The sequence below is a fragment of the Sinocyclocheilus grahami genome, unplaced genomic scaffold (genome assembly GCF_001515645.1).
Source record: "Sinocyclocheilus grahami isolate Dianchi unplaced genomic scaffold, SAMN03320097.WGS_v1.1 scaffold499.1, whole genome shotgun sequence".
NCBI classification, from domain to species: Eukaryota; Metazoa; Chordata; class Actinopteri; order Cypriniformes; family Cyprinidae; genus Sinocyclocheilus; species Sinocyclocheilus grahami.
The window spans coordinates 203,056-224,874 of record NW_015505678.1 but is presented as its reverse complement, the minus strand read 5'-3'; the positions used below and the strand labels follow the sequence as shown (position 1 = coordinate 224,874).

Sequence of the window (21,819 nt, the reverse complement as noted above, 5' to 3'; positions counted from 1 at the left end):
ATGCTAAGATATTAATATTTTAAACACAGAAATTAGTTAATAAGATTAACAAGAAATTCTTCAGCACTATTTTGTAGGTTATTGGTCATTTTAATATTTAATGTAGCTCCAGTGCTGTTGTCATTACATACTATATATATTTATATTTATATATATATAATATTATTATTATTATTATATATATATATATATATATTTTTTTTTTTTTACAATAAATGCACATTTTCATTTATCACAGTGGAGTCAGCTGTCTTAACCGTGGCTTGTGTACTGCACACAAGTACACAATTTTGAAAGCTAAAGCTCGTGATTATGGTAAGGGGCGTTACATTTCCGAAGAGTGCTTGCGGTGTTCAGCCAATCACAATGCACCGGCTCAGCTGGCCAATCAGAGCAGACTGCGCTTGTCTAAAGGCGGGGCTTTGTAGAAAATGAAGCGTTTGAGAGAGGCGGGGCATAGAGGACCTACAATAATGTACAGTATTTGAAAAAGAATGCGTTTTTTGAACATTAAAGCATGTCAACATATTCTGTTACACTAAATACACAAAATAATGATCTTTAAAAAAAAGCATCATATGACCCCTTTAATGCAGCACTGTGTAACTTGTGTCGCTCTAGCGGTTAATAAACAGAACTGCACACATCCCGCGGAAGAACATTCCGAGCGGATCTACTTCTCTAAGTGTATGTCTATGGCGATTCACGCAGGTGTGTGTTACTCCGCAGCGGTGACCAGGCTACAATAGTCCGATTATAAGCACTTATTATAAGTGTACCGTAGTGATTCAGAATAAGACAAAAACGCGGTTTGGAAGATTAATTCATGATGTACTCGCTCATTACATGCACTTTGCAAATTTTTGAACACAGAAAAAGTTACACAGTGCTGCTTTAACAAGACGTAATATATCTATAGTGTTTAGCTTCTCAGCATCTTAAGATATTTGTACTGGAAAACGAGACATAAATATTGATGAAAAACATGGTTTACAGTGTTGGAACTGATCCGGAAGGATCTTAATGGTAATTATCTTTCAAAGAAAAGCCTTTAAAGATTTTAAAACCCTTATTTTTTATAATATATTCGAGGAATGTATAAATCCTGATGTGTTTTACCAGGACACGCCTGCAAAAGCTTTAGGTCACACATCATGCACTTGATAAAAACCCTGTCAGTCGCTGATTCATCAGACTCGATGCCTAATTAAATCTAGTAATGACTAAATCAGTGTATTTTCCAGCTGTAAATATCGCACTCACCCCATGCACATGATATCCAGCCTCTGCAGCAAACACGCTTTGAATCAAACCCATCCTGAAGTGCCGGCAACCTACTACAGCCAAGGTTTGCTCATGAATATTAATTAGTACATGGGACGTTGCTTGGTAACCTTCCTGAAGCGTATGGGACGTCCTCATTAATATTAATTCGAACGTCTGCCTGTTAGCCAATCGTCTCGTGAGCGTCTCGTGACGCACCGCCTTCGCCTTAGTAGAACCCGTACAGTCTATTTTTAATCCTTCTTATTAGTTACCTCAAACATTAACAAGACGAAAAGCGAAACAGAGCAGTACGGGATACATATAATGGCAGCGTGTTTAAACAGACGTGAGTAATCAATTTCAGAAGATCGGTTGAAATCAATAACACAGGCGCCGCTGTCTGTGTTTGATTATTATTCCCGCGCAGGTGGTTGCCTCACGTAAGTGTCCGTTATTTTAAATCACAGATGCCGTTGGAGTTGTCGATTAAGTTTAATCATCCCGATTAAATATGTCAGAAAGCGACCAAACGTGTTTGGTAAGTTTTAATTTTATCGCTTTTATTGTATTTTAATGAAAACGTACATTTAGAAAACAACGACCGATGTTTGTTTTAACAGCCGTTAATAATTTATTACACGAGGGAGAAATATTACAGACATGCCGTAAATACAGCTGTGAAGAGTTTAAAGTTGTACGATAATGATCCAGTGCTCCGGTTCTTCAAAGCTTTTGCAACTCTGATGGAAGGTAAGGTAACGTTAAGTTAGTTTTACGTCCATATTCTTCACTTTCACACGTGTTTATGATACTATTGTTGATTATTATGATGGTTAAGCGGCTTATGGCAACTGATGATGATGATGGCTCTTCCTCTTGTGTTGCAGGTAACACACAGGAGGCTTTGAGAGAGTTTATTCAGCTGAGAGATCATCCTCATCTGTGTCTGTGTTCAACAGCAGCTCTCATCTACGCACACAAGCGCTCTGAAGCTATTGGTAAGTACTGTACATCCACTGACTGGCGAATGAGGCACTGGTTCAGTGATATATTCTGTGTGCTCCTTCATGCACGTGAGATCTAGAAGCTGTGAAGCAGCTGAACTGGGAGCTGAAGCTGTCTGGATCTGCAGCCGGTGACAAGGCGTTGTATTACGCAGCTTGCCTTATAACAAACAAACTGGCTTTAAACAAAAATATCTAGAGCGCTAGAGTTACAGGGTCAAATAAAGATGGAAGAGATGTGTTTTTATTTATTTTTTTGCTGTCAAATCTGATTTCTATAAAGTAAACGTCAGAATAACTGTAGTAATATTTCCTGCACTGAAGCAGCTCAGCTTTACTTGATTCTCCATCAATCATGTTTTAGAGTCTCAAATCTGATCCTCAGGATCTTTTGAGGAGCGTTTGTTTCCAGAAGCTTTACTTTCACTGTTCCTCAGCGGAGGAATGATCTTCACAAGCCTCCAGAACATCTCACATCTTCTGAGGAGCCTTTATTTCTTCAGCTCTCAATCACTGCATTATATGTTTGGAGCATTTCAATCTCATCTTAAGACATATTATTGGAGATATAGAGTGAAAACTGATGTTTAGATCATTTTATGTGAGTATCCGCTACACTGTTATAAATATCTCACCGACTTACATCACAAGCTATCAGAATTTCATCATATAAATATCAGTATCTGCAGCAAATTACATATTTTTGCGCTGTTCAGGTCTCTGAATAAAACCGAGCTGTTTTTCCTCCATATTCTAGATATAATAACCTATAAAAGCCTGATGGATCAAATATGATACTCAATAACAAAAAAACATGCTTTTTTTATGTACAAAAGCTAAATAAACATTTAAGATTTATGAGAAAAAAATCATTTGACTTTCATATGTCAGGTTTACACTGTTAAATGCCACTATAATAAAAAAATAACGTTATTTTAATACATTTCATCGAAAGGTTAAATGACCCGTTCCATTTATTATATTTTGTAATATTACGTTAATATGTCAGATTTTGAAGGCTTAAATGCCGGTGTAGTTGGAAATATTGCTTTCAGGCTGGTTGATGAATTGTTTGTCTTTATTACCAGGGGCTTATTCTGAAGGGCTGGATTGTGTTGACCTCTGACACTGAAGAGAACAGACCTCAGGCTATACGCTACTTTGACAGCGGTGTTCAGGATGCTGGGAATTTATTTGGACTCATGGGAAAAGTAAAACGTGTTGAGAAACATACCGATGAACTCTTTTGAATAATGGTACAGGGACTAAGCTGTTTCTTTGACGTGCAGATGGAGTTCTTCATGGCGAAGCAGAACGAGCAGTGCGCTCTCGACATCGCCAACCAGATCATCGTCTCTCATCCAGACTTCAGCCCGGCGCTCCTCATGAAGATGAAGGTGTTCGTGTCTCTGCGTGACTGGGAGCAAACGGAGGCGGTCGCACAGAGGTGTGTGCTACTCTCAGCTTATCATTTAAAGGGGTCATATGATGCTTTTTTTAAAGATCATTATTTGGTGTAACAGAATATGTTGACATGCTTTAATGTTCAAAAAACATATTATTTTTCAAATACTGTACATTATTGTAGGTCCTCTATGCCCCGCCTCTCTCAAACACTTCGTTTTCTACAAAGCCCCTCCTTCCGACAAGCGCAGTCTGCTCTGATTGGCCAGCTGACCCAGTGCATTGTGATTGGCCGAACACTGCAAGCAAATGTAGGAAATGTAACACTCCTTACCATAATCACAAGCTTTAGCTTTCAAAATAAATGTAAAGACAGTAAATAATGTCATTAGTTTTACCATCAGTTCAAGCCCGAAAAGGGACACAGTAATGATGCAGTACACAAGCCACGGTTAAGACCGCTGACTCCACTGTGATGTGATGCTGTCTCTTTCTCTCTTCCTCTCCCTCTCTCTCGCGCTTGCTCTCTCGCGCTCTCTCTCTCTCTCTCTCTCGCACACACACACACGCACGCTCCACACTTTAATTTGCTGTGTTTTTCATGCTCTAGTGAAGTAGTAAATTTGGGTGCAGGCGGGCTGAGGAGCACTATCAGTGATAACGTGGCTTGAGTCTTCACGCTCTCTCTCTTTCTCTCTTCCTCTCCCTCTCTCTCAGGCTTGCTCTCTCGCGCTCTCTCTCTCTCTCTCTCTCTCTCGCACACACACACACACACACATGATGCGCAAAACTCCGCATTTGAACAGTCAATAGCAAATAAGTGATGGTACCACGAGGCGTCGCTCACTAGCGGATCTCAGACTTCTGGAGGGGATGTAAATTCGTAGTAGTGAGTGGAAGTAGGCGGGTGCTGAGCCTGTGGCTGTTCTATATGCAAGCATCAATGTCTTGAACTTGATTCGGGCCGCAACCGGTAGCCAGTGCAAGGAGATGAAGAGAGGTGTAACATGGGCTCTTTTGGGCTCGTTGAAGACCAGTTATCTATGCACACTCAGCTTGTAACACTCCAAAGAGAAAGAACAACTTGAAATCACATCATATGACCCCTTTAACAGAGAGGTTTAGATGTTCTTCAGTGTTTCTGCTTGAAATGTGCAGAGTTCTGGAGAGAGACGGACGTGATCTGAAAGCTCTTCAAATGATGACCGTCATCGCTGCGGCTAAAGATGGAAATATGGAGCTGGTAATTCTGTTCCTTTTTATTTGAACGCATATTGCCTGCTTTTTTAAGACTGATTGAAATCATTATAGCACTAGGAAAGCTGATGTGACATTTGTCGTTTTAATTTAGTTTAACATGATGTACTAAAACCAAAATAATAAAAATTATATAGACAATAAAAAGTAACAACTGACAAAAAACGCATGCATACAAAAATGCTAAGATGTTAAAAGTTAAAATGGAAAATCTAAACACTGATTCAAAATAAAAATATAATAGCATCTCAATTATACTAAAATAACACTGATTTGAAGTTGAATCAACACTTGAAAATTAAATATGCCTTTTCTAAGATTTGTTTTTAATTCAAATTTTTGATGCAACGTTGTTTTGAGATTTTTTTGTAGAGTTCAAAACTCAAAAACTGTAATTAAAAGACTGAAATTCTTGGGGAAATATAATATTCACTGTATTTGAATAACTTTTACTTTATTTATTTTTACTTTTTAAAAATGTTGAAATGGTACACTGAAAAAAAAATGTAAATAGGGTTTACTTAGAAACAATTTCACAAATAATCACAAATAAATGGATACCTAAAATTATAAAGACTGAAATAGTGTTTTCTTGTAAAACGTGTTCCTATAATCGGATTTATTTGCAACATCCAAAAAAAAAAAAATGAAGATTTTTCAAAAATGTTTAAAATCAACATTAATACAATACAAGTGTGGCACGTTTTAAATTATAACAGTTAACATTTTTTCCATTTTTCTTTCATCTCACACATTCTGTTTTGTCATTGACCCACGAATGTTACTCCATTCTGTGTTTCAGGTGAAAGTGCGTCTTCAGGCTTTAATGAGTGCGGTTGAGATCTCTGAGCCCTGCAATCCCAGCCTGCATGTGGAGATCACAGCAGCCATCAGCCGACTGGTGCCAATCACTCTAAACAGCCTCTTATACACCTTTACCACAGTTTATACATTTATTTCTGAGTCCTTTAATAGGTTAAATAGATCAGGCTTGTTTACTAAGACTGTGGCACTGAACACACACGGTCCGCACTGGGAGTATTTGTGTCTGTTTCTATGATACTTCTTGCCCTTGGGACGTTCCTGAGCTATTAATTTCTGTTTTGGAAGACTAATCTATCCTGCCTGATTATAACAGTGGTCTCTGTCTAAAGCACAAGTCACTGAAATGCTCCCAACTATTTTTCCGAACTGCAGTGTGGACACAACCCAGAGATCCTGCAGATGTTGACGGTGTTTGTGCGTCGAGTGTCTTCACGCACGCCAGTGGCGTCTGATGTCATCTGTGAGCTCGGCTATCTGCTCGATCACCAAAGCAAGTATAAGGACGCCCATAAATGCTACTCTACAGCACTGAAAACAGAGCCCAAGTGCACCTCCGCATTAGTAGGTACAGTATAATCACATCCAGGCAGCAACAATATCATCACTGTACAAAAACACTATTTTCATCTCAACATCAAAAGAAAAAAAATTATCATAATAAAAAACAGTGTTGCAATGCAATGTTGCATTATTATTTTTTGCATGATCTGAATTGTGAAGTATTTATATACCATTATACTATTTTAAAACATTGTGCATTGTGTCCAGATGTGTATGATAAGGTCATGATAATATTTGTTGATCCTGTTGTAAATATTTTCTTTACTGCAATTATTTGTGCTGATTAGAGTAAACATTTGAAAGTTTATTATATCATATGAGAATGAATATTGAGTATAATTTACAACTAAACAGATGGATACTTGTATAGATACAGTTCAGTGGTCTGGATTATTTACTTTATGGTATTACAGTAATAAGAATGAGTTTTCTGTAATATGAATTTGATAGAATGTGTTATTAATTGTTATTAAAATATTGTTGCAAGTCCTAAAAATAAGCTTCATTTTCTTGTCAAAAAGCTTTGTTGAACTCCAATCGTTCCTACGGTATATGCATATACCATATTTTTATAGGCACTATTAGATGCCAGCTGATGTGCGGTCAGCTTGAGGAAGCTGCCCAGCAGCTCGCGTTCTTCTGCGAAGTGCAAGAGTCTCTTGGAAATACAGCGGTAAAAAGCTCAAATATGACTATTTCTGCTGTCCGACTCACTCTTCATATTGCCACCCATTTAGTATTGGAATTAGAGTGTCTTTATTACATGTTTAGATGGGTAGTAATTAACCACACGCCTCTGTTGTATGTTTTTAGTACTAGTGATGTAAATGTGTTTGATTTAACAGGAAGTTCCTCTGCTGAAGGCCCTGTTGGGCAGGAAGCAGGGCGCAGGTGAGGAGACGGTGATGCATCTGCTAAAAGACGCCACGGAGCGCCATTTCTCTGCTCTTCGTGGGTTAAATTATGGTGTGGAATACCTGCAGATGCTGGACCTCAATTTCCTTCTGCAAATAGTGTGCATGCACCTGGAGTCCAAACAGGTAATACAGACTTCATAACGTGTCAAAATAAACAGTGGTCACCAACTAGATAGATACCTTTTTTAATATTGTTTTTACCCTTTTCCAGGATTTTGCCCTCGTTCCTGGACAAACTCCACCATTTTGGCTGAAACACTCAAATATGATCTTGGAAACAGTCATCAAAGCTGTTCCTGGCATGTCGGTGAGCTGTTATTATATGGCATACATCAAGTTCCTTCTAGGTGAGTTTCAGAGTTAAAGACTTGAGCTGAGCTGATGTTAACCATTGCTGTGAAACTCTGATAACTGTCCCATCATGTAGGGCTGCACGATTATGACAAAAATCATAATTGTCGATTATTCCCTTGAAATTGTAATTGTGATTTATTAATTACGATGATCGCAATTTACATTGAATGATGTTTATACCATTGTTTGATGCAACTGCATGCCGTATTTTTATATGAAAATAAACAAGCTGAAAACACTCCTTTAGTGCTTTTCTATAGTATTAAGCCTCAGATGTGAACTAAACATCGGATTGGTTTCTTCTTTGAATTATAAAAAAGTACAAATATGAATGGTGTTATAATGTTATACTAAAACTAAAACAATGGAAAACCCCTTAAGATAACATGTAGGAAGAAAAAAACATATCTTAAGCATGCAGAATAACATAAGTGGACTTTAAACGATTAATTGCCGCTTTGAACGATTACGTAATTGTGGCATCCATAATTGTAATTACGATTAGAAATTCGATAATTTTGCAGCCCTACCATAATGCTTCTGCAGGTGAGCACAGGACAGCCCAGCACTTTTTGAACCTGTGCATAGAGAAAGATCCGTCTGTCCCGGAGGTACACCTCCTGCAGGCCCGTCTGCACCTGAGCGCTGGAGAGCACAGCAGGTGTCTGAGCTGTCTGGAGTCTGCTATCAGCGTCAGCTTTGAGGTCTGAACAGTAAAGGGTGCATTTAAAAAAATGTTTTTTAAATTGTCAAATACACAGTATTTGCAGAAAGCCTCTATTAGACTTATAATGTTAGTTTAAGTTTTGTTTTTTCTCTTTGAACATCTAATAGACATTGATAGGGAAATATGTACAGTTTGTCTAATGGCAGAAGCTTAGAACAAGCCATTTTTTGCAGTTTCTGTCATTTCTGTTTTTCACTGGGGAGGAAGTTTTGAGTTAGCGTTAAAAAGTCTGGGTTGAGCAAAGCTTTTAAATGTTTTGGAGGGGAAAAAAGACTCTTCTGTTCACTAAGGCTGCATTTATTTGATCAAAAATACAGTAAAAATGTGAAATATTATTAGAATTTAAAACCGCTGTATTCTATGTGAATATCTGTTAAACTGTAATTTATTTCTGTGATGCGCAGCTGTATTTTCAGCATCATTACTCCAGTCTTCAGTGTCACATGATCTTCAGAAATCATTCTAATATGCTGATTTACTGCTCAAGAAACATTTTTGATTGTTTAAAACCGTTCGATATTTTTGTGGAATAAAAAACAGTGTTGCAATGCAATGTTGCATTATTATTTTTTGCATGATCTGAATTGTGAAGTATTTATATACCATTATACTATTTTAAAACATTGTGCATTGTGTCCAGATGTGTATGATAAGGTCATGATAATATTTGTTGATCCTGTTGTAAATATTTACTTTACTGCAATTATTTGTGCTGATTAGAGTAAACATTTGAAAGTTTATTATATCATATGAGAATGAATATTGAGTATAATTTACAACTAAACAGATGGATACTTGTATAGATACAGTTCAGTGGTCTGGATTATTTACTTTATGGTATTACAGTAATAAGAATGAGTTTTCTGTAATATGAATTTGATAGAATGTGTTATTAATTGTTATTAAAATATTGTTGCAATGCAAAAAATCTTAAAAGTCCTAAAAATAAGCTTCATTTTCTTGTCAAAAATCTTTGTTGAACTCCAATCGTTCCTACGGTATATGCATATACCATATTTTTATAGGCACTATTAGATGCCAGCTGATGTGCGGTCAGCTTGAGGAAGCTGCCCAGCAGCTCGCGTTCTTCTGCGAAGTGCAAGAGTCTCTTGGAAATACAGCGGTAAAAAGCTCAAATATGACTATTTCTGCTGTCCGACTCACTCTTCATATTGCCACCCATTTAGTATTGGAATTAGAGTGTCTTTATTACATGTTTAGATGGGTAGTAATTAACCACACGCCTCTGTTGTATGTTTTTAGTACTAGTGATGTAAATGTGTTTGATTTAACAGGAAGTTCCTCTGCTGAAGGCCCTGTTGGGCAGGAAGCAGGGCGCAGGTGAGGAGACGGTGATGCATCTGCTAAAAGACGCCACGGAGCGCCATTTCTCTGCTCTTCGTGGGTTAAATTATGGTGTGGAATACCTGCAGATGCTGGACCTCAATTTCCTTCTGCAAATAGTGTGCATGCACCTGGAGTCCAAACAGGTAATACAGACTTCATAACGTGTCAAAATAAACAGTGGTCACCAACTAGATAGATACCTTTTTTAATATTGTTTTTACCCTTTTCCAGGATTTTGCCCTCGTTCCTGGACAAACTCCACCATTTTGGCTGAAACACTCAAATATGATCTTGGAAACAGTCATCAAAGCTGTTCCTGGCATGTCGGTGAGCTGTTATTATATGGCATACATCAAGTTCCTTCTAGGTGAGTTTCAGAGTTAAAGACTTGAGCTGAGCTGATGTTAACCATTGCTGTGAAACTCTGATAACTGTCCCATCATGTAGGGCTGCACGATTATGACAAAAATCATAATTGTCGATTATTCCCTTGAAATTGTAATTGTGATTTATTAATTACGATGATCGCAATTTACATTGAATGATGTTTATACCATTGTTTGATGCAACTGCATGCCGTATTTTTATATGAAAATAAACAAGCTGAAAACACTCCTTTAGTGCTTTTCTATAGTATTAAGCCTCAGATGTGAACTAAACATCGGATTGGTTTCTTCTTTGAATTATAAAAAAGTACAAATATGAATGGTGTTATAATGTTATACTAAAACTAAAACAATGGAAAACCCCTTAAGATAACATGTAGGAAGAAAAAAACATATCTTAAGCATGCAGAATAACATAAGTGGACTTTAAACGATTAATTGCCGCTTTGAACGATTACGTAATTGTGGCATCCATAATTGTAATTACGATTAGAAATTCGATAATTTTGCAGCCCTACCATAATGCTTCTGCAGGTGAGCACAGGACAGCCCAGCACTTTTTGAACCTGTGCATAGAGAAAGATCCGTCTGTCCCGGAGGTACACCTCCTGCAGGCCCGTCTGCACCTGAGCGCTGGAGAGCACAGCAGGTGTCTGAGCTGTCTGGAGTCTGCTATCAGCGTCAGCTTTGAGGTCTGAACAGTAAAGGGTGCATTTAAAAAAATGTTTTTTAAATTGTCAAATACACAGTATTTGCAGAAAGCCTCTATTAGACTTATAATGTTAGTTTAAGTTTTGTTTTTTCTCTTTGAACATCTAATAGACATTGATAGGGAAATATGTACAGTTTGTCTAATGGCAGAAGCTTAGAACAAGCCATTTTTTGCAGTTTCTGTCATTTCTGTTTTTCACTGGGGAGGAAGTTTTGAGTTAGCGTTAAAAAGTCTGGGTTCAGCAAAGCTTTTAAATGTTTTGGAGGGGAAAAAAGACTCTTCTGTTCACTAAGGCTGCATTTATTTGATCAAAAATACAGTAAAAATGTGAAATATTATTAGAATTTAAAACCGCTGTATTCTATGTGAATATCTGTTAAACTGTAATTTATTTCTGTGATGCGCAGCTGTATTTTCAGCATCATTACTCCAGTCTTCAGTGTCACATGATCTTCAGAAATCATTCTAATATGCTGATTTACTGCTCAAGAAACATTTTTGATTGTTTAAAACCGTTCGATATTTTTGTGGAAACCATGATGCATTTTATTTTTTTAGGATTCACAGATGAACAGAAAGTTCAAAAGAACAGCATTTATTTGAAATAGAAATCTTTTGTAACATTAAAAATGCCTTTACTGTAACTTTTGATCAATTTAATGCAGCCTTTGCTGAATAAAAATATTAATTTCCCCAAACTAATGAACTAGACCTCACAATATTTAAATATTTGTGTGTGTGTTTTGAGCTCATGTCTGTGATTTATCAGGTTCGAGATCGATTCCAGTTCCATCTGCTCAAAGCTCGTGCTCTGCTGAGATCTGGAGACCTGAAGAACGCCATCCAGTGTCTGAAGATCACCATGAGCATGCCCGGGGTCCGCAGGCCCTCAGAGGGGCCGCAGTTCTTCATCTCCCCGAGCGAGCGAGTGTCTGTGTACCTGGAGCTCACAGAGGCACTGAGACTCAACGGAGAACAGGTTCAGTGTGCTTTTGTTCTCCTGTAGCATTTTAAAGGAATGCACAATAATTATTCAACAAGCATTCAATCTAACTAATAGGGATGCATCAAATGCAACCGAAATTAAATTAGAATAAGCAAAACGACTGAATAAATTGTATGTGATGCGATCCAATAGTGGTGCGCACTAATGCAGCAAACATGTCTGCAGTGTGAAAGCATTTAAAAGTGTCTGAGAAAGACGCAAAAATCATTACAAGCACCGACAGCGAGATCTGCTCGTTAGCCAGGGTTCAAAGTGCGAGGAAAATCTGCGCTGAAACAGTGTTACTCGTCAGCTGCTCAGTAAAATTTTTATGCATTCTTAAAATAAAATAAGTTTTACAGTAATAATAATTACAACAGCTCTATTAATACATGTATTACAACACTTCAAATTGGGATATGTAATATGTTCTAATGTTTTAAAAGAATTCTCTTCTGCTCAGCAAGGCTGCATTTATTTGTACAGTAAAAAATACATGCTTGATTCAAGAAGGGAAATATTATTTTACTAACTTATCAATTTTAAGTTAAATTGTGCTTTATTGGTGTGGTGTCTGCTAGAATGTTAAAAAATGTTCAGTGTTGAGTAAATATGTTGTTGTTAATTTAAAATTATTGTTGTTTTGTAATTTATTTTTTCTTTCTTTCTTTGAATAGCTAGACAACAGTAAAAAGCTAATTTTAGCTATTTAATTTATGCAATGGTGAAAAAAATTGGCAAAATGTATGGGGAAAAACTGGTCCGGTGTTTCATTTTGTTCTGCTTCGGCCAAGAATTTTCATTTCTGTGCATTTCTACTAACTAGCCTCATAATCTACTGAGTTACGGTCTTGTGCTGTATGTTGTGAAACGTTCTCTTTCATCAGCACGAGGCCACTAGAGTTCTGCAGGACGCCCTTCTGCGTTTCAAAGGCACACCGGAGGAGACGCGTCTCATGCTTGCTAATGTGGATCTGGCTTTAGCGAGAGATGACGTGGACGCCGCTGTAGTCATGCTGCAAAACATCCTGCCTACTGAGTCAACCTACATCCAAGCCCGAGAGAAGATGGCACATATATACTTGGAGAGGAAACACAATGAGAAGCTTTACATCACATGTTACAGGTGAGAAATTTCCTTACATTCGGTGTGACAGGTCATAGGTCATGTCCAAGTCAAAAATAAACCTGATGTAAATATTTGCTTTATTATATTATATAGTATATTAATTTAAATTATTTACTAATTTTGTGTATGCTAGGGCTGTCAAAAAAAATTTGAATTTCAAATATTCGTCGAATTTAAAATAAAAATCCATATTCGAATGCGAAAACGTTGCATTCGAATTTTAGGTGTGTTAAGGAGGCTGCCTTATCAGTGGCGCACGGGATGCAATGACGATGTGAGTGTCGTAGCATTTTAATGTTTTTGTTAACCTATCCAGTTGAAGCCTCTAGATGCGGCGCTGCTGCGTTGTTAATTACAAATATTGCGGAAAAGAGAACATCAATGTGGAGAAGATGTTGTTTGCATCAAAACTGAAACCAAGCCGTTCACACAGAACGCATATTTTGTGCATTTTCTAGAGGGACATCTATCAGCGTTGCACTCGCATCTCGCACAAAAGAGCTGCATGTTTAGAAACCCATGTACAATTAATGCAAGTTCAACTTTTAAAAAAACATATCTCGAGACTTTATGGCGGGGTTTTTTCCCATCTCACTGCATCTCGTGTTTTGTGATTGGCTTTCGGCCTTTTGTAGCCTATTAAACTATGCATACATACATGATGCTGTTTTGTTGCAACTTAATTATAAGTTTATAAACATTATTTTAAACATTATGCACTTTTTTTCCACAGATAGTCATGTTATCTTATGCTTTGAATAAATGTGCATTAGTAATATTTTGCTTGATGCGCCCTCTTGTGGCCTCAGGAGAGAAGCCAAAAGCTTTTCTTCATCCAAACTGAAATTATGCATTTTAAATTAGAATATAATTCGAATTTTGATAATATTTAACTACAAAATTCTAATTTAGTTTTTCAGCCATTTTGACAGCCCTAGTGTATGCAGTAGACATATTTACTAATATTAGTTCATGTTAGCCTAGGTCTAATAAATAATAAATCAATTAAACGGTTTTAACAATGTTTTTAAAATATGAAATTAACATTAACTTACATTAATCATATTTTATTATTTCTTTTGATTTATGGGTAAAATATAAGATTCACTCTGTGTACAGTGAAGCTGTAAGAGAACTTATTATAGGGTTTTTTTTGTTTTTTGGGGAGGGCTATAGCATGCTGTTGTGGAAGTTTAATTGCTGTCTTAAATGTTTCAGGGAAATAAGCGAGCAGCTTCCAGGAGCTCATACAAGGATCTTGCTGGCTGATGCCTTCATGAAGATACACCAGGTATATATTTAATGTTTTGACATTTGTGGCTTCTCCGTACCAAACCTCTCTCTATATATATTTCTAAACCATGAAAATATCTTGTTCTTAAAGCCCGAGGAAGCTGTCAAGATCTACCGAGAAGTAGAGAAAATTGCTCCGAAATATACTTTAGCCAAGAAAATAGGCCAGGCTTTAGTGAAGGCTCATGAATATGAGACGGCAAGTGGCTTCTACAAGTTTAATTGAACATGTTAAAGGAACTGTTTGTTTCTCATCTGTAATGGCTTATGTTTCAGGCTGTGAGCTATTATGAGACGGCTCTGAAGACGGATACTCTGGACTGTCTTATGAGTGTAGAGCTGTCCGAACTGCTGCTTAAACTGAAACGATTTGAGAAAGCTCAGCAGGTCCTGGAAAAGGCTTTGGAACATGAACCTAGTACAGAATGACATTCAAACAAACATATCTGAACCATGAGAAACAGGAATTGTTGTTCTCAGCATGTCATTTTTGTTCTGCTTTTACAGCTGCTGCGTTGGTTACCATGATGAGTGAAGTAACAGTTTTACGAGTGTTAGTAAAAGTACTACGTGCCAGGAATGAGTCTACCCTGGACGTCATGAAAAGGGTTTGTTTTTAAAGTTACATTGAACATTAAAGGAATAGTTCGCCCAAAAATGGCCATCCAAGATGTAAATGAGTGTGTTTGTGAGCAATGGATGCTGTGCAGTGAATGGGTGCCGTCAGAATGAGAGTCCAAACAGCTGATAAAAACATCACAATAATCCACACCACTCCAGTTCATCAGCTAACATCTGGAGAAGACAAAAGCTGAAACACATCCAGCATTAAGACGTTTTTAACTAAAATACGAGTCCATAATCCATAATAACACTTCCTCCAGTGAAAATGTCCATCTGCTGTTGTCTCTCACATCAAAGTCCAGCCACATATTTGTTTAGAGCTGTTTAAGCGGTGCTTGATCTGTGCAGATTTCTCTCCTGATTCAGACCAGAACACGTTTTCACTGGAGAAAGCGTTATTATGGATTCATATTTTAGTTGTTAAACACATATTAATGATGGATTTGTTTCAGCTTTTGTCTTCTCTAGATGTTAGCTGATGGACTGGAGTGCTGTGGATTACTTGTGGATTATTGTGACGTTTTTATCAGCTGTTTGGACTCTCATTCTGACGGCCCCCATTCACTGCAGAGCATCCATTGCTGAGACACTGATGCAATGCTATACATTTCTACAAACCTGATGAAGAAACAAACTCGCCTACATCTTGGAGGACTTTTTATTGATTGATTGATTGCAGTTTTTTATTTTTGGGTGAACTTTTCCTTTAAGTTAGTGTCGCTTTCGAAGACTAAGGTGGATTTAATGCAATCGCTTAAAAACAGCCTGACTTTTTTTTTGTGGCTTTTCTATGTGCATACAAATGAAAATGCTCTTCTGTCAGTTGCACGATCTCCAGCAAAAAGTTGTTTTCCGGGCTGCAAACGAGCATCCGGAAGAATTAGAGGATCAGAGGAAGTCGTTAGTGGTGATCTGCTGTGATTGGGCTCGTGAGTTTCACCTCAGACGTAACCTGGTAAAGGCCAAACAGCACTACACTGACGCTTTAAATCACAGCCCGGACAACGAGGAGGTCAGTCAGCTCAAATCGCTCTCTCTGTGAATGTTTTGAAGAGAGAGAACGGTTTGTCACATCTGCTGTGTTTTGTGCAGGTCATCTTTCGTCTGGCTCAGTTATACTACGAGCATCAGAAGCTGGATTACTGTGAGGAACTTTGTCTGAAGATCCTGCAGCTCCACCAAAACCACACCGCTGCCTTGATAGTACGAATTTCCCAAATGAGATGCTCAGCAGTTATTTGAAGAAATTCATCTAAATACGTCTGTTTGATTTTATCCTCAGCTGTTGGCTGATACATTATTTTGGAAGAACCAAAAAGAGGAAGCAGTCAAGATTTATGCCATTATTATGGAGCGAAACCCAGGTGGAATGGAATCAGTTTATGACACCAAACATATCATTGAGATACTAATATAATTTTTTATATTTATATACAGTGTGTGTATATATATATATATATATACACATTTTGAATTGTTTTTTGTAATTTCTATCCATTTTAATTTTTAAGTTTTATCTATTTAAATTTTTTTTTTTAAGTATGTTTAGTTTTTATAATTATTTAAATTTCAGTTTTCATTTTAATTATTATAGTACAATAGATAAACTAAATAAAAATATGAAATGTTGCTTTGGCAACTTACTGAAATAAAATAAGTTAACGTTTTTTAGGTAACTTTTGCATGTTTTATTTCAAGTAATTTTTTAATGGTTTTAGCTTTAGTTAACTTTAATAACCCTGACGCAAACACTATTTATTGAATTTAAATATTTATTTTCTGTTTCCATTTTCAATAGACAACTTTCATGCCATGGCCAAGTTTCTGCACATTCTGCGCAGGATGGGGAAACTCGATGACGTCCGGTCTGTTTTTATAGCGTGTGAAAAGTTCAGTCCACTGTCGGTCAGAGAAGCGGGTTATAGTTACTGCAAGGGTCTCTACTTCTGGTCAGTGTCCATCAGACAATATCATCATTTGTATTATAACGGTTGTAGTTGTAAGTTTGTGGCAAGAAATAAGGTTGATAGAGACATTTTGTTTCTCGTGAATTTGAACTAATCAATTAACTGGTTAATCTAACGGTTACTCTAACTTAATTAGATTTTAAAAATTGAAAATGAGAATTAAACAGTAATTATAATAAAATATTTTTTAGTCATTTTTTTTTCGTCTTAATGGTCCTAAAAGTGGTTCCAATTTTTTATTTCATATTATATATATATATAATTGTAATTACATTTTAATTTTTTTAGAGAGAGAGGTCAAATATGACATTTTATTTTTATTGTAAGAGAGAGACGTAAAATATGACTTGTACATTTCGTTTAGATTTATAACATTCTGTGATTTATTTATTTATTGGAGGAGAAAATCGAATTTGTTAGCGAGTTGTTTCGTAAACTTAAAGTAATTTCTAGTGGTATCTGGGCTAATTAATAGAGGACAATTTATTATTATTTTTTAAATGTGTCCTGAAAGAGGTTTCTATGTGGGTCAAAGACGAAAAAGGGTTTAAGCATAAAAACATTAAGCGTAATACTGCTTTAAATTGTTGATGTTTTCCCCCCAAAAAATGTAAAAGTTTTCGGTTTAATTTAATTGCAATTTTGTTTTTGTTTTTCTGAGCAAAAAATAAATATCATACATTTTCCCCTGATTTACAGAAGAGAGCCACTAAAATGTCATTCAGTGTAACAATCTCGTCAGGCATACTTACGACAAATCAATTTATGACATATTAAAAGACTTAATTACTTTCACCTCAAATACTAATTAGTTGTAATTTTTTTATTTTTAAAGGATTTGCCATGATCCTAGGTTTTGCCCATTTGTCAGTAAGAATTTTTTACTCATTTAAAACACAATAAAATTTAATATGCTTCCTTATTCTTTTATATATTTTAATATGTACACGTCAGAATAAGCAGGTTGTAAGCATATTGTGTTACACTGAATGACAATGTAACATTATTTCAACCAAATTTTGACATTTTATCCTCCAAAAACTATTTTAAAACCTTAAAAGTAGACACTTAAATTTAATGTGCTTTCTATGGACAAAATCACTTTTGTAAATTTCTTTTGATGCGGACATCTTAACGTCTTTGACCCACATACATACAAAAAGAGAGTGTGAGATAGAGAAAGAAAGAGAAAGAGAGAGATACACACACACACACACAAAGAGAGTGTGAGATAGAGAAAGAAAGAGAAAGAAAGAGAGAGACACACACACACACATATACAAAGAGAGAGAGAGAGCTAATTTATTATATTAGATGTACTACTGTGGCCAAATGACTTCACATGATCCACATTAAATGCTGAGAGTGAATCAGAGGTGTGATGGGGGAGGAAAAAGAGAAACCTTGTTCATGAAGAGAGAGGCATGATCACAGGAGAGCTAGACAGATTATTTTCTTTTTTTGGTCTGAATCTCACAAGAACATGTCCAGGTCACATTTCACCTCAAAACCAAGAAAAGAAAGAAATTATATTTGAAAATTATGTTTTCTTATTGTTTTGAGAAGAAATGTCCGGATGTGTCACACACACACACACACACACACACAATGTGAATCTTTACCATCATTGATGTTGGGAATCTGTCCAGCGTTCATTCTCTTCTGTTTCTCCTCCTTCTCTTTTTCTGCTTTCTCTCGTGCCAGTTTGGCTCGACGAATCTTCTCCTCTGCTTCTTTCCGTTTCTGGTTCTCTTTCACCGCTTGCTGTAAAACAAACACACACAAGTTAAGTTGTAACCTCAAGATTTCTGATTCACATCTTCTTGTGTTTGTTCAGCTGAAGGAGAATAAAGTTTATAAAGCGTTATGATGAACGGATAAGATAAGTGTGTGTGTTTTGACATGGAGTTTCTGGTCCCTTTATGACAGAGAATATGTCTAGACAAAAGTCTGTTTTAATATACTAAACAGACTGATGACCGAACCATCTGCCGCCCCCCACACACACACACACACAGCACAAGTGTGTGTGCATAAATACTGTGTCTCTACACAAAAATCCAAATGTACTACTGTTCAAAAGTTTAGGGTCTATAATATTTTATCTTTATTACTCTTCCACTTACAGAGTTCTTTGAAGCCCATTTTAATTCTGTACTACAGTATGTTGCATTTCTAAGCTGAACTAGAATATTAAAAGAAAAGAAAAAAACTATGGTAGGACTTGATTTATAATATATTACGAAGAATTGATTGGATGATGAAAAGTGACTAAATGAGGGTTTAAAAAAATAAGGGAGACTGCTGATGCCATGGACAAAAGAAGCAAAGTTATTACATTTTGATGAAAAATTACCCTGAAGCACAAAACCAGTCATAAGTGGCACAGGTATATTTGTAGCAATAGCCAACAATACATTGTATAGGACAAAATTAACGATTTTTCTTTTATGCCAAAAATCATTAGGACATTAAGTAAAGATCATGTTCCATGAAGATAGTTTGTAAATTTCATACCGTAAATATATCAAAACTTAATTTATGATTAGTCTTATGCATGGCTAAGAACTTCATTTGGACAACTTTAAAGGTGATTTTCTCAATATTTTGATATTTTTGCACCCTCAGATTCCAGATATTCAAATAGTTGTATCTCGGCCAAATACTGTCCTATCCTAACAAACCATACATCAATTGAAAGCTTATTTATTCAGGTGTACCAATTATGTTTACAAGTACTGTAGATATGATAGGAGGCTAAAATGTCACACTCTTTATAGTAAAACTATATGTGGACAAATAAATTATATAATAGTAATAATAACAATTACAAAAAAAGCTAAAATGTTAACTAAAATTAAAATGGAAACGGAAAATACAAAAAAAATAACTTATAAAATATATATATATATAAAATTTATATTGATTTTGATTGATATATATTGAATATTGATTGAACTGATGCTTGAAACATACTTTTAATAGTTTATTAAACTGTTTCTATTATTCACCTTTCCAATAAAAATAAGGAAAAACTGTAGAAATAAATAAATAAAAAATAATTACAAAAACACAGAAAAAAAGCTAAAATGTTAACTAAAATTTAAATGAAAATTATGACAATAATACTGCCTTTTAAAACCCTTTGAAATTACATATGTACTTATTTATAAATATATAACTTGTGTGTATGTATGTATGTGTGTATATATATATATATATATATATAAGTAAAACTATATGTGGACAAATAAAATATATAATAGTAATAATAACAATTACAAAAAAAGCTAAAATGTTAACTAAAATTTAAATGAAAATTATGACAATAATACTGCCTTTTAAAACCCTTTGAAATTACACATGTACTTGGTGCATATTTATAAATATATAACTTGTGTGTGTGTATATATATATATATATTAGTTTTTTGGTAACACTTTACAATAAGGTTCTTTAGTTAACTACTTTAGTTAACATGAATTAAGAATGAACAATACTTCTACAGCATTTATTAATCTTAGTTAATGTTAATTTCAACATTTACTAATGCATTATTAGAATCAACAGTTGTGCTTGTTAACATTAGTTAATGCGCTGTGAATTAACAGTGAACGACTGTATTTTCATTAATAAATACTGTAATGAATGTATTGTTCATTGTTTGTTCATGGACTAATGGAACCTTATTGTAAAGTGTTACCAGTTTTGTTGTTGTTGTAGTTCTAATACATTTTGTGTTGTAAAGACAGAAATGTAACTCTAGCCTGACGTCAAGTGTTTATCAGTGAATTGCTCTGTCTGTCTGCAGGTGATGCTGGAGGCGTCTTTGCTCATGATGGCTCAAGGTTTCGTTCAGCTGAAGCAGATTCCCAGAGCCAGAAACGTCCTCAAACGGCTCAGCAGGATGGAGTGGAGCGACACAAACGCGGATGACTTGGAGAGCGCCTGCCTGCTCTTGGCTGACATGTACATCAAGACGAGAAAATACACACAAGTGGACAAACTGCTCGACAGCTGCATACGACACAATCAGGTCCGTTTCCGCTCACTTTAGATTTGCTGACATGTTTTCCTTTTTTGTCTGAATCTTGAGAAAGCACACAAAATGCGAAGGTGAATTCAATTTAAAAGTTCCTCTTAATATTTGCAATTTCAGAAAACTTTCACTTGAGAAAACCGAACAATTATTTGTATACCTTGTGCTTGAGAATACAAGCAAATATAATTATTCATAAATTGTAATTCTAGTAGTAAATTGTAAATATTAGTAATTATACATTTAAAGTTTATATGTGACCCTGGACCACAAAACCAGTCATAAGGGTCAATTTTTCGAAATTGAGAGTTGTACATCATCTGAAAGCTGACAATATTTGGCCGAGATACAACTATTTGAAAATCTGGAATCTGAGGGTGCAAAAAGAACAATTATTTGTATACCTTGTGCTTGAGAATACAAGCAAATATAATTATTCATAAATTGTAATTCTAGTAGTAAATTGTAAATATTAGTAATTATACATTTAAAGTTTATATGTGACCCTGGACCACAAAACCAGTCATAAGGCTCAATTTTTCGAAATTGAGAGTTGTACATCTTCTGAAAGCTGACAATATTCGGCTGAGATACAACTATTTGAAAATCTGGAATCTGAGGGTGCAAAAAAATCTAAATATTGAGAAAATCATCTTTAAAGTTGTCCAAATTAAGTTCTTAGCAATGCATATTACTAATCAAACATTAAGTTTTTATATATTTACGGTAGGACATTTACTAAATATCTTCATGGAACATGATCTTTACTTAATATCCTAATGATTTTTGGCATAAAAGAAAAATCTATAATTGTGACTCATACAATGTATTGTTAGCTATTGCTACAAATATCCCCCAGCGACTTAACACTGCTTTTGTGCCCCAGAGTCATATATATAACTAATTAGGGTGATAATTTAACCTTTTAATTGTCACCCGTCCCCTCAGAGGGGCACCTAAGTTTACTTCTCTATATTACAAATAAATCCTAATCTAATCATGACAAACTATATATCGTTGGA

General features: G+C 35.6%; 2 protein-coding genes across 2 annotated transcripts in view; both read left to right on the top strand.

Moving 5' to 3' along the window:
• Window positions 1-1,583: 1,583 nt before the first annotated feature.
• Window positions 1,584-2,469, top strand: LOC107554360 (tetratricopeptide repeat protein 21B-like). Its single transcript, XM_016236848.1, has 4 exons — window positions 1,584-1,804; window positions 1,887-2,016; window positions 2,154-2,264; window positions 2,345-2,469. The coding sequence occupies exons 1-4, from the start codon at window positions 1,778-1,780 to the stop codon at window positions 2,467-2,469; spliced, it is 393 nt and encodes a 130-aa protein (XP_016092334.1). The 5' UTR covers window positions 1,584-1,777.
• Window positions 2,470-3,272: 803 nt separating this feature from the next.
• LOC107554359 (tetratricopeptide repeat protein 21B-like) overlaps window positions 3,273-21,819 on the top strand; it is a 20,274-nt gene continuing 1,727 nt past the window's right edge. The window contains exons 1-26 of the mRNA XM_016236847.1: window positions 3,273-3,296; window positions 3,359-3,481; window positions 3,560-3,717; window positions 4,833-4,917; window positions 5,734-5,832; window positions 6,129-6,321; window positions 6,893-6,990; window positions 7,163-7,357; window positions 7,446-7,581; window positions 8,135-8,292; window positions 8,956-8,959; window positions 9,341-9,438; window positions 9,611-9,805; window positions 9,894-10,029; window positions 10,583-10,740; window positions 11,530-11,739; window positions 12,633-12,871; window positions 14,093-14,165; window positions 14,259-14,366; window positions 14,444-14,585; window positions 14,675-14,775; window positions 15,615-15,803; window positions 15,884-15,994; window positions 16,074-16,155; window positions 16,590-16,744; window positions 20,570-20,794. Coding sequence (XP_016092333.1) covers window positions 3,273-3,296; window positions 3,359-3,481; window positions 3,560-3,717; window positions 4,833-4,917; window positions 5,734-5,832; window positions 6,129-6,321; window positions 6,893-6,990; window positions 7,163-7,357; window positions 7,446-7,581; window positions 8,135-8,292; window positions 8,956-8,959; window positions 9,341-9,438; window positions 9,611-9,805; window positions 9,894-10,029; window positions 10,583-10,740; window positions 11,530-11,739; window positions 12,633-12,871; window positions 14,093-14,165; window positions 14,259-14,366; window positions 14,444-14,585; window positions 14,675-14,775; window positions 15,615-15,803; window positions 15,884-15,994; window positions 16,074-16,155; window positions 16,590-16,744; window positions 20,570-20,794 — 3,495 coding nt within the window. The remainder of the gene's footprint in view (window positions 3,297-3,358; window positions 3,482-3,559; window positions 3,718-4,832; window positions 4,918-5,733; window positions 5,833-6,128; window positions 6,322-6,892; window positions 6,991-7,162; window positions 7,358-7,445; window positions 7,582-8,134; window positions 8,293-8,955; window positions 8,960-9,340; window positions 9,439-9,610; window positions 9,806-9,893; window positions 10,030-10,582; window positions 10,741-11,529; window positions 11,740-12,632; window positions 12,872-14,092; window positions 14,166-14,258; window positions 14,367-14,443; window positions 14,586-14,674; window positions 14,776-15,614; window positions 15,804-15,883; window positions 15,995-16,073; window positions 16,156-16,589; window positions 16,745-20,569; window positions 20,795-21,819) is intronic.